The sequence below is a fragment of the Panicum virgatum genome, chromosome 7K (genome assembly GCF_016808335.1).
Source record: "Panicum virgatum strain AP13 chromosome 7K, P.virgatum_v5, whole genome shotgun sequence".
NCBI lineage: Eukaryota > Viridiplantae > Streptophyta > Magnoliopsida > Poales > Poaceae > Panicum > Panicum virgatum.
In genome coordinates, this window is record NC_053142.1 from 45,595,766 (window position 1) to 45,608,727 (window position 12,962).

The following is a 12,962-nucleotide window of genomic DNA, read 5'->3' on the forward strand; positions in this document are numbered from 1 at the left end:
GTGCTTCTCATAAGCTCTACGATCAGCAGCAGTTGCATTATCAGGGAGATCATCAGGATATGGCTACTTAAGAACATACTCCTTTTTCTCTTGTCTGAGAACAATTCTCAGGTTGCGGTACCAATCAATAAAGTTTGTTCCATTCAACTTTTCTTTCTCAAGAACAGAACGCAAATTGAAAGTGGAATTGTTACCGGCAGACATGATCTACAACATTAAAGTAAAGCAAGATTTCAGCACTAAGTTTATGTAAAGACTTTCATTAACTGATTTAACAAAAGACAACCTACTATATCAAAGTCATTTTCCCTCTAATGACATATAGTGGTTCAAGATCCATAATCACTAAAATCCTAGTGAGCTTCAGCATCACGGCTAGAAAAGTAGTGATACAGGTAAGCAACAAATTGCTAATCACATCTCTATGCGACTCTTGTTTGTTGGGTGGCATCCAAAGCCCCGGCCCCAATCCCATGCCTTCAAGCCCAAAACTATTTTGATAGCTTTGCTGAGTAAACCAATACTATGCTTGTGAATGTCCGACATCCACCCTATACAAAAGTGATAGCTGGGGGTACTCTACTTTGGTAAACCTACCACACAACGATCAAAATTTATAGGTGCAGCTATTGGTAAAAGGCATAAAAAATTCAACATTTTCTGAGGGAAGCTATTCTATCATGATTAAAGCATCCACCATATGTAAATGCATGAAAGAATAGTATGACAGGAAAATAAACATCACATGTATATAATCATATTATATTGTGAATAGTATGGCCTCTTGCATCACAATGGGCTCCATCGCCATGGCTCCAAGGTGACCTCCATTGCCATCCATCCTGTCTTATGGTGATCATCATCGCCATCATGATTGAAGCCTCCATGAAAAGATACTAAGCTACTACATCTAATAGCTAGTGAAATAATTACATGAGGATTCAAACATCACAAGTCGACACGCAGGTCGTTATACAATAATGGTGCAACCCTCAACCCGCTTGTGTTAACTTGCGACACGCAGGCCGCACAAATCATCACATACATCATCACATGACATTGAGGCCATATCATTCACATCACACCCTGCAAAAACAAGTTAGGCGTACGACGTGTTCTACCAAAGTAGCGCATAGGAAGCCGCTATAGCGAGAAAGCAACGGCAGGGGGTCAAGGGGGGAGCCGCCCCCCGCGGGTCTCAGGGCAGCGCCCTGAAAACCTCATGGAATTACACAGATCGCATCTATGGAATCCCTATGAAAATCTCATCAGAGTGATCGCATCACCTCAAATCCGAGCCATTCATAATGCCTCAATTTTCACTAGGTCAATCACATTGACCGTGCAAACTTTGCACTTGAGAAGACTGCATCTACACATGACCTCGATCTGTTGGTTCAATCTGCTGACTATGCACACAGTTAGTCCCTGATGGTGATTCCAGCCGGTAGGGACATGTCGTATTCATAACAGAGAAAGAACACGAACTAATCTTTTGTCACATGCCACGCAATCAACTCGCTCCAGTTTTAACCCCTTATGACCAATTGATCTAATCAAACCGTGCAAAAGTAATAGATCCAATCTACTACAACAACATATCACCTATATGCTAATGATCCAGACCAAAAACTACGCAAGATGGCTCTGGTACCACTGTAGGGAAATGGGTAGGCTACGCTAGCATCACTACCGCATTGTAAGGATCGATGGACCAAGAGGGGGTGAATTGGGCCTTTTTCAAATTTCTAAGATAGATAAAACAACCTTAACCTATGCAATGCTAGTAAGGCTCAATTCACCAACCGGCTAAACAAAGCAAACTACACAAGCTAACAAAGATATGAAACTAAGCAAGGTAGAGCTAAGCTATGATCTCTAAGGTCAAGCACATGAAAGAATGCATGAAAGTAAGTGCTTGAAATGAAAGAGAGTGCAAGAGACAACCGGATTTTTTTCCCGTGGTGTCGATGTGTTGGCACACACCCCTAATCCACGTTGTGACACTCACTAAGAGTCTTGTCACCTCCCATGTCACCGAGACTTGGGCGCTCACTAAGAGTCTCTGTTCACCATCCCGGTGTGGTGGAGCTCAAGCCACGTACAATCTTCTTCTCCGGGCTCCCACAATCCTTGGCAAGCTCCGCGAGAAACACTTCTATCACCAAGATCGTCTAGGTGCTGCCAAACACCAAGAGTAACAAGCTCCTAAGCCTTCACTTGACCTACACTCAGTTGGCCCTAGCTCAAGCACACTTGCTACACTTTCAAAGGATGAAATCTTCAAGGTTGAAGCACAAACAAAGCACTAGATCTTCTCTCTTTTGCTCAAAGCTCTTTCTCTTCTTCTCAAGAGTGGCCTCAGGTTTTCAAGGTGTCAAAAGGCAACTGAAATGAGCCAGGGGGTACCCTTATATAGAGTGGAGGAGGTCATATAGCCGTTGGAAGTCTTCTGCAGAAAAACCGTGACCACCGGAAGAACCGACGGTATAGAAAGTATAGTCATCGGTTCAACCGGTCTCTCTGTGTCAAAGAAGTAGCCGTTGGAGTTCTGACACAGTATCCACGCTTGCGTCATTGCACCGGTGCATGCTCCGTAGGGGCATCGGTTCAACCGGTGCTGAAGAGGTTCACTGATCAACTCAAACAAGCGTTCTGGAATAAAGTACATCCAATACACCGGTGCTTTGATTCTGAAGCGTCGGTTCAACCGGTGCTGAAGAGAAGTTGAAGTCCACCAAAACATGCTCTTTGGAACAAAGAACTTCCATTGCACCGGTGCTTATCTTTTGACCATCGGTTCAACCGGTGCTATACTTGATTTCTGCCTTCATCCAGAGAAGTTAGACCGACAGGGCATCGGTCCTTCCGCCATGCATCGGATGCTCCGATGCTAGGGCACCGGTTCAACCGGTGCTGCTGATTTTCTTGGTTTTCAGCTGTTTTGACTTGGATTTGAATGTGACTTTGATTGTTTCTTCTTCCAAGAGTTGTGTTGACTTCTATTGACCATCTTTTGCTGTTTTTGAGTGAGTGTGCAAGATTTCTAAGGCCAACTCAATTTTGATCAAGCTACTAACTCATGAATCCCTCTTAATAGTACGATCAAGAACTAGAAACTATAAAACCTAGCTAAATCAAGTGTCCTTCATCTCCTTGTGACACTTGAGACTAGAAAGGTCATTAATCTTTGAAATTGAGTACTTGGTACGCATGATTGTTTCGAATTGAGGGGTCACCTTTCTTATTTCATATGAGACTAATCCAGTAAAAGAGATTTCCTTTAAAACACACGTTAGTTGCATACGGTTGTCATTAATCACCGAAACTTACCATTAGCATCTATCGGCCTAGATGCGCTACACGCATATACCCAAGATGCTTGCGAGTAGAAGATCATAGATCGTTACCACTAGACGCGCAGTGCAGCGGAAGAAGTCGTGCGTCGATGTAGAGGAAGTAGTCGATCACATCCCACGAACCGAGCTCCTCGTCCTTGATCCCAGCAGCCGATCAGCGCAGCTGTCGCAGCAGCGCCTCCACGGAGTTCACACGTACGGGGATGAAACGCCGGGCGTCGGTGTGCTAGCACCGCACGCACAGCAAGGGCGGCGGCCGAGAGAAGGGGGGCGTCGGCTAGGGAGGTGGTGCGGCTCACAGGGTTGTGTCGCCCCCTAGCCCCTCCCTCATATATATAGGGCGTACTAATGGGCTTCTATCTCATAGGCCCATTAGTAACCCTAATCCCTCTTGGATCAATATCCTCTTGGGCCTTTAAACCGTATTGTGATGATGGGCTCTTGGGCATATCATCAACACCTTTATATAAGACCGCGACTTCTATAATATATGTTATAAGTTTATTTTCTTAAAAAAGTAGCATAATACAGTCAATCCTCATCTTCATCAATTTCTTTTCACTGCCAGATGAGGTTGTGACTGGACACTTCTGGTGTCTACAGGTTATGCTTCCCCTATCATCTAATTATACTTTGCAACAATGAAGTGTTGTCTAATGTTTAATATTTTATTAAATGCAGATCAATAATAGTTCATTGCAAATTTCTCTATTTACTAATCATACTTGGCGTAGACTACTTGGTCATATCCTATTTTTCTTAATCATTTTAGTTCTAAAATTATCTATTTATTAATTGTATTTGATATTCACCCTTGAGTTTCCTTATTTTTCTAATTCCAAATTTATTATCTATTTATTAATCATACTCGGTATGGGCTCTTTGGTCACATATCCTATTTTTTCTTAATTTTAATTCCAAAAGTAGCTATTTATTAATTGTATTTGATATGGACTCTTAAGTTAGTCTATACCGTTAGCTAATCATATTCAATATGTAATATTTTATCATGGGCTAATTTTTCTTTTATTTTATTTTGAATTTAGGTATTCTAATTATATTCATCATGTACTCTTTGATAAAGTCCTAATTGTTATTTTTTAAATACCAAATTTAGCTAGTTAGCAAAGACTTTTAATTATTAATCATATTTGATATGGACTCTATAAATTAGTTTAGATCATTAGATCTTCGTAAAATCCAATAGCATACATTTTTCTCCTTTTTAGATTAATTTGAGAAATTTTAGACCCTCTCGGTGGACATGGTGACTTCTAACACTGAATCCGTTGTCGCCTTTTGCCTGGTCATTAGTCTTGACTTTGCGTTGATCATAGTTACATCGGAATTTTGTCATCTTTAATCTATAAATCTGCTAGCTACTTCCAATAATATCATGTCATTCCCTTTGTGCTTGCAAACGAGAAAGCGTTGAAGGTGGCCAGTGATATAAGAATAAAAAAAGATACATGATGTTAAGTTTTTTTATGAACTTTGCTAGTTTGTTAGGTTGGTTGGGTGAACTTGTCCACTCGATTCGAGTTTTAGATTCAGCATGGATGCTTGTATTTTCTTTAGATTTATGGTAGGCATCAGCAATGATATCTTAAGCGTGCACAGCAAGTCTCCTAAAGTAACTTTTCTTAATCTCAAGATCAATCGGCTTAGTCTCTCTGAGGGTGCACATGGAGTAGTGTCAAGTGCATATTCATAAAATTAATTAAGCGTGAGTATATGTGTGCATATATGCTTTTACTTTGTGTTTATAAAATTATTTGTTTATAGCTGGAGAATAAAATCAAAATAAATTATAGCTTGTAAAAGAGAATCATAGGCAGCCGAATTCCATATCCATCTATTTACATAAATGCTATTGACGTGTATTACATATGGTTTACACTAAAAAAAAAGGTAGATTACACGTTGCTAGTAGAAGAATGAAGTTAGGTAAATTAGAACCCACCTGAAGTCCGTATCTTTGCAATTTCTAAATTGCTAATTTCGCATCTCATACCATAATAAGCTTCTCATACTAAACGATATGAGATACAAATTTACTTTTTAAAAATTTTCTAATTGTCTAGTCGTATTTGATATGGACTTTTAAAGTAAGTCTAGATCAATCGTATTCGGTATGGACTCTATTTTTTGGATTAATGTGGGATTTTTTTGGTTTTTTCGGCGAATGTGGTAGCTTCTTCTAATACTCAAATATGTATATAATAGATAGATTGTGTCTTCTTCAGCTACCGACTGACTTCAATAACTAGCTCGTTCATTGTGGTACTAGCAAGTAACAACGCATTAATGAATTCAGAATTCTCAAGGAACGGGCGGTTGCAACAACGCAGTAATGAATTCACAAATGAACGGGCGGTTGCTCGGTAGGTACAGTAGGACGCGCCATCAGGCATTCACCATCGTGCACTATGCATTGCCTTCAATTTGTATAGTACTAGTACTATACAACTCCTTAAAATGTACTAGTACTGTTGAAGAGTCTAGGCTAGTGTGGTTACTTCAGTCTATATATCTCATGATTTGTTGCGCAATGTCATGTTGAAGATGAACCGGCCGAAATTAGTGTTGCTTGCAATGTATCAAACGCCTGCAAATTCTCAAGAACGATGAAGGCATGAAGCGCCCAATCTGCTAGGTACAAGTGCAATGCGAGATAATCTGTCATCCTGATCAGCGGAAGAGAAATGGCAGAGACTGATGAGATGTATCTTCGGAGAGACGGTTTTTGGAAGAGAGAGAGAATCTTCAGAGAGACGGCATAAATGCATAAATATCACTCAGACCATAAACATCCATAAAATTTACACCCAAAAACATCATATCAAATGTTTGAACACATGCATGTAGTGTTAAATAAATCTACTTACAAAACTTTTTGCACGGATGGGTTGTAAATCGCGAGACGAATCTAATGAGTCTACTTAATCCATGATTAATTATGGATTAATTAGGCTCATTAGATTCATCTCGTGATTTATAATTCATCTGTGCAAAAAGTTTTGCAAATAGATTTTATTTAGTACTTCAAAATAGTAAGACCCTGTTTCAAAAATTTTACCCCTAAAGATCTAAACAAGGCCTCATACTTCTCGAAGAAACCAAACTTTAGGAAACATCAATCCACTGATTTTTGCAATGGCAGGACAAGGGTAACATGAGACCATCTCCTGAATCATGATTACTGTCATCTTCTTCTACGATCATCTTGGTCTAAATTCTGAACTCTCGTCTATCTTTCCATCTGGAATTCTTGACACCAGTAGCACGTTGTTTGTTCAATAATTTAGTACTGTTAAGATTATATTTCAGTCATCAGGAATGGAGCATTCCTTGCCATGGCAGGTTCAGTTTAGTGCTGTACTGATCTTACTATGTCTAGTTCATTGATCGATGAATTGTTAATTGCATTGGCCTCTGATGGTCTGTCCAGCGAACTTCGGAGATGGAACCAACCAATCAACCAGGGGACGTCTATTGCTAGTATAGAATTCCAAATGGGCCAGGCCCGATGGATGGCCTGAAGCACGACACTAGTTCGGACCTAGGTACGATCGATTGGGCCGCGGGCTGGCCCGGCACGATGAGTGTTAGTGTTTGGGCCGCCACTCCGGCCCATAGTGCCGGCCCGAAGCACGGCACGATAATGGGCTGTCCCGATAGCGGCCCGTGGCATTAAATAGCCCAGCAGCCCACCTCCTCTTATCTCTTTCCCTCCCTCATATAAAATCATCAAACCCTAATTTCTACCCTCTTTCTCCCCACCCCAGCCGTCTCTCCCTCTCCTCCCATCCTCCCCACGCACGCCGCCTACCTCCTGCTGGCGCACCCTGATCCAGCACCCGCGCTGGCCGCCGCCGCCCCTAAGCCGCGCCAGCGGCGACGGCCCCCGCCCCTCCCCAGCCACCGCCGCCTCCAGTCCACCTCGGGCATAGCGCCCGCCCCGGCCGCCGCTGCCTCCGGCCGGTGCGCCCTCCCGGTCCGGCGACGCGCCGGCCGTCGACGACTCCCTGGTCTCCTCTGCTCACCCAAGATTTGAGGCCTGGGATGGCCAGATGGGCCGTCACAGCCCGATGGGCCGCTAGAGCTCGATGGGCCAGTCGGGCCGCCGTGCCGGCCCGGCACTATAAAGTGGCCTTAGTGTCGGGCCTGGGCCGCTAGTTCGGCACGATGGCCCGACAGGCCCGGCACTATCAGGCCCGATGGTTTGATAGTGACGGGCCGCCGTGCCGGCCCGGCACTATAAAGTGGCCTTAGTGTCGGGCCTGGGCCGCTAGTTCGGCACGATGGCCCGACAGGCCCGGCACTATCAGGCCCGATGGTTTGATAGTGACGGGCCGCTTCGGGCCGGGCCACATCAGGCTAGGGCCGGGCCGCCCATTTGGAAACCTATAATTGCTAGCGCGCGCGACTTCACGCGGAGCTGTCGCAGCTGGTTCCCCCCTCATCCTCCGCCCCGGCGGCTCTCGCCGTCGCGCCGCCCGCCCACAAGCTACCGCCGCCACCCGCTCCGACCTCCTCCTCGCCCCAACCACTGCCACAACGCCCCGACCGTCTCCTCGCCCCGCCGCCGCCGCAACATCCCGACCTTCTCCTCACCTCCCTATACCGCCCCAGCCGCCGGCGACCTCGCGGGTGGCCTCTCCCCCACCTCCAACCCCCGGCCGACCTCCCCCCCCCCCCTCCCACCCCTTGCCGGCGCGCTCGTCTCCGCTAGGAAGATGAACAGTGGCGGCGCTTCTTCTCCTCCTCTGACGGTGCTGGTGCTCTCCTCCTCCTCTTGTGACATGATTTTTTTTGCGGGAATGTATTCTGTTCAGTTAACGCATGGGCACCAGAGCTGAAGAGCTAGAGCTTGATGGTCAACGGATGTCACGACGGATGCAGAGATCAGGAGATGGCAGGTGGGGACGGTCGGAACGCGGCAGCTCTCCGGCAAACCGTGGCGTGATGAGGTGCCACCGCCACTGCTGCGGGAGTAGCTAGGGCCGTTGGCCCAGGTGCGCGGGGGATAGAGCTGCGGCTTATCATGCGAGTCGACGGAAACTCGCTCGGAATGGCTGACGGCGCTGCTGGTACTGGTCGCCGCCGATGCCGGCGCGACCTCACCGGCGGCGTGCGGCCGGTTATAACGAGATCCCTGAAATTTTACATTTAGACTCCTGACTAGATTGCGATTATTTGCATATAACCCCGATAATTTACAAATGGAACCCTAGTTTGGATCGCGATATTGCATATCGGCATCGCCCCTGGTTTCATTTGCAGATAGCTCCCTGGCTCAGAGCAACTCCCCTCTCTACCGTCCGCCGCCGGCGTCTTCCTGCCCCTCCGCCTGATCTGCTCCAGTAGCTGGGAGCGGACACTGGAAGCTAGGCGCGCGCCGTTTGATCTCTTCCCGTGCCGCCCGACTGAGCTCGCACTCCTGGGCATGGCGGCGCGGTCCACAACTGGACACTCGGCGTCCCGATTCGGTTTCCTCCCGGACCGCGGCGAGGCAGGCGATGGCGAGGGTGGTGGCTGGCTTGGATGCATGCGGCGGCGGCGTTGACTCGTTGTTATGTTGTACGGAGTACAGGTGAACGATGTCGATGAACTGTTTCCTCAGTATTCATCTCCTCTTTCTGCAATCTGCATTTGCTCACTTGTTTGAGATGACTCGACTGGTGGGGATCCAGGGGCGAGCACTGCGACCTTGCAGCGTTTTTTTACTACTACCCAGTAACGATATAGCGACACGCAAAGCTTTTGAGCGTTCCCCACAAAACAAAACGAAACAAGCAGAGTTATAGGACTAATGAAGAAACTGAACAGTGATTGCGATATTTTGTTTTTCATCCACTCATGTTCCACCCTGTTACGCCATCAGGCATCATGGACGAACGCTCCCTGACGCAGCTTTGGACCTTTGGTACTGGTGTCAGTGACGAAGCCTTCTCTTTGATTTGGTTGGTGGCGAGCAGGCAAGGGTCAGCGCTTCACGAGAAACCAATGCTGCCCTCAACAGGTTCAGTACCTGCAGAAAATCAATTGTCAAGCCAGTAGATTTGCGTGTAAATATGAAGTTGCAGAATGTGTTACTCTGATCACCTCCGCTTTAGTAAAAGCGAACTCTGTTGTCTCAAGCTGTGATACAGAGTGCTCCTTATTCTTCAGTTCGCTGAAGGCGTTGATTAGCGAGAATGGAACCACACGGAGTTCATTAGTCACCAAGAACTTGCCTTGTCCTTTTGCGTAGCCACCCCCGGTTTCTGTCGTCATGGTTGGCACCTTGGGATTCACTGCCACTAAAAGGGTAATGGAATCTCTAGGAGCTTGCTCATCAGTCATCAGGAAATTATTGTTACAGCTGAAAAAGGGGGGCAACTTAGGTGAAAGGGCCATGTCTCGACATACATCTGATTTTATGTAACCAGTCATGTTTTCACCCACACTTCTGTGGAGATTATCAATGCTCGAGATTGATGAACTTCCTCCAAGAAGCTTGACAACATGACCAAGTGGTAAGGTCAGGAAACTAAATAAAATGTTGCAGAACTCTTCAGGAACCTCGGCGTGTACTACTGATTGATCTGTTTTTGTCACAAGTAGTTTCACTCTGAGAACATCACAATCTGAACTTGAACCGTTCTCAGAACTAACCTTAACACCCATTGAAGGGGGCTCATTTGTTCTTGCGGGTTCATCTGACGGACCGAACATAAGATCAGTTAGGGGTTGGTCAGACTTCAGCGTTTGCTTCAGCAATACTTTTATCTGTTGACATATGAGAAAAATTTCAGTTCAAGATCACATGGGTAAGACAATAAAACACGTTAGAGTTAAAACACAATGCGAAGCAAATTCACAAAAAGATGGTACTAATATGAAGCATGCAGCAACTAGTACTAACCTCCTCTGTGCCAAGTTCTAATGTCTTCTCTTCAAGCATGGTTATGTCCTCAATCCCCAAGTCATGTAAAAGGTTCATGAGATTGTCAGTATCAGCAGGTACAACTTGCAGATTATCTGTAGTGGCATAGCTTATCCCTCCTCTTACGAAAGCTCCATCATCTGTCACTACCCCGCCACGCTTCCCCCAACGCATCATGTCGTCGAAGGATTTCCCACACTGCTGGCATGGCACATCTGGAACTGAACTATAGTAAAACGCACCAGTGCCTCCCCGGTGCGTTTTACTATTATATCTGCAACACCAAAACCTCCGGTGGTCGGTGTCGTCAATCCTGACAATAAGATCCTCGCACACCTCCCCGGCAGCGCTGAGGGGCCTAAGCAGCATGTTCCTGCACGCCTTGGTTTGGAAGTGGCTCGCATCAAGGCTCTCCACGCTCCTGTACAGCTCGTCGAAGCAGCCTAGAGATGACTCCTTGCCGAGCAGCCGAACAATGGTGCCCAGTGGCAGGGTGAGGAAGCTGAGGAGCACGTCCACGAACTCCTTGCTGGACTCTGCAAACACCACCTTCCTCTTCTCATTGTCCACTAGGAACTTGACTCGTATCTTGCCAGTTCCAGCAGACCCAGCTCCGGCCATGGATTTCTGCAGGAGAACCTGAAGCTTATGGGAGGGGTGAGTGAGGTGCTAGAGGTGGATTCAGAGAAGCACGAGTTTATATTGGCGAAGTCATGGTGCCTTCAATGATCTCTTCGGATTCAGCGTTTCACTTTAATTGTATCTCAAGTGCTGTCAAATGCAGCACCGGAGCCCCAAGGGTTGCCTAGATGTAAATGCAAGTGATGTGACACTTGGTCTTGTGAACCCAAGCTGCAGTCCCAGTTCTATATCTGAATTCTGAAACTGAAAACTGTACGAATTCGTAGGGAGATGCAGTTATTAGTCCTATAATCGTGGAGTATGTTATCTTATGTCAGGTGAAGTGTTGATAATCTACATGGATGCAGTTCTGATTTTGCAACCAAAGATCACACGCTTGTATTATTCCGTGAATGGCTGAAAGATTATGAAACCAGATGCACAATTCAAGAGAGTAAGTTGTACCTGTAAGCAGTTCCCCACCCTTAATCCAAACCATATAATTATAATTATACAATATAGAGTACAAATATATAAATATATAAATATAAATATAATATAATAAGTAATAATAATAAATAATAAATATAATAAATAATATAAATTATAATTATAATTATATAATTATTATAATAATAAACTTTATAATTGATACATACAACAAACTTTGAACATTGATTTGATTGGTTTGATGGGGGCCGCGCGAACGCGTACCCCCTCTACCACAAATTATGACGTCCACTCTCCTACTTGAGGAGATGGTAAGCCAGTGCTCCTCCCAAGTGCAATGGAGGCCACTAACTTAGGCCATGACCCTTCATGATCGGACATAGACCCCATCCAGGTAAGTATGTTTCAAAGCCGCCCCTCCCTCTTCTTTTATAGCTCCCCCATCTTCTTCCTCGGTTTGATTAGCCGATGTGGTACTAGTACTACTACTATGCTAGGACTAGTATCCGTTAAACAGGTGATTTGCTTTGGGCTAACTGCAGTCAGGAGTAATCAAGTTCATATTGGACTGTGACCTATCAATGAAGGCGGCCCAGCCCACACACGCCGAGACAACGCGCGGCCCGTCCAACTTTCCAAGTACTCTGGCGATAGACGTTGGTAGAACAGAACTCTGAACCCAGCACCCCAACCTGTAGCATTCGGTGGCCATCAGAAGTGTTTGCTGTTGGTCGCACGGCGAGCTTGAGAGATCCTGCGATCTCTCAAATCCTTCTCCCGTCGGCCACATTGTTCAGCGCATGTTCGTCTTTTGGTTCAATGGCGGAGCTATGCTCAAAACACTCTCAACATGGAGCGCGGTGAAACTGAAGCATGCACAGCGGATTCAGAATCAGAACCAACTGAAGCCACAGCTACGCCGGCTCGCTCCGGCTTCCCGTTCCCAAGCATGACAGCCTCTGCACGCGCCAGCTCGTCTGGTCTGGTCTGCCGACGCTAGAACGCCTCGCGCCGCCGCGGCTGCATGCGGTCTGCGGTGACACGACAGCCTACCGTCCTCGCCGTTGTCGCGCTCTCGACAGGTCACGGCGCCGCGATATCCCTGGCAAGCCAGCAGCTTCACCGGCCAGCGTCGCGTGCGCGCAACGTTCCCGGCCGTGTTCCCCTCCCCCTCCTCCCGCTACCCAGTTTCCTCCTCCGGCTCCATTCCTCCGCCTGCGCAAGGATGCCGATGCCAGGGGGTGGACGGTGTTTCAAATACCGTCCATCCCAGGGACATTTCTCTATTTTAGTTCTTCCTCTACAGAATTTATTTGTCCATGAAATTTTGTGGAGGCATGCGCCCTTGCATTGCACGTCTTTGTAATTTTTTCTAGAAAATTTGGTGAACATTTGGATCGATAATTTGAAGTTTAGTATATAACGGGGGTGGACGGTATTTGAAATACCGTCCACCCCACGGAAATTTCTCTTTTTTATTTCTTCGTCCACAGAATTTATTTGGACAAGAAATTTGGTGGAGACATGCGTCCATACGTTCTCCATCTCTGTACATTTTTGTAGAATTTTTGGTGATCATTTGGATCGCGGATTTGAGGTCC

At 46.1% G+C, this 12,962-nt stretch overlaps 1 protein-coding gene and 1 non-coding gene across 2 annotated transcripts; both read right to left on the minus strand.

Annotated features, from left to right (window-relative positions):
* Window positions 1–9,297: 9,297 nt before the first annotated feature.
* LOC120640311 lies at window positions 9,298–10,911 on the minus strand. The gene is made up of 3 exons (XM_039916155.1): window positions 10,270–10,911; window positions 9,459–10,133; window positions 9,298–9,393 (listed from the first exon to the last, which is right to left on the minus strand). Exons 1-3 carry the CDS (start codon window positions 10,909–10,911, stop codon window positions 9,298–9,300), a joined length of 1,413 nt encoding a protein of 470 aa, XP_039772089.1.
* Window positions 10,912–11,602: 691 nt separating this feature from the next.
* On the minus strand, window positions 11,603–11,763 carry LOC120643264. The gene has a single exon (XR_005662947.1). It is a non-coding gene; the product is annotated as a U1 spliceosomal RNA (small nuclear RNA).
* Between the last annotated feature and the right edge of the window lie 1,199 nt (window positions 11,764–12,962).

What these genes read in the sequence shown, in the direction of transcription:
- LOC120640311 (XM_039916155.1), bottom strand. Translation starts at nt 10,911, where the DNA reads ATGGCCGGAGCTGGGTCTGCTGGAACTGGCAAGATACGAGTCAAGTTC. An exon ending in TAGAACTTGGCACAGAGGAG is followed by an intron (nt 10,134 to 10,269) that starts GTTAGTACTAGT and finishes ATATGTCAACAG; the next exon opens with ATAAAAGTATTGCTGAAGCA. An exon ending in CTAAAGCGGAGGTGATCAGA is followed by an intron (nt 9,394 to 9,458) that starts GTAACACATTCT and finishes GATTTTCTGCAG; the next exon opens with GTACTGAACCTGTTGAGGGC.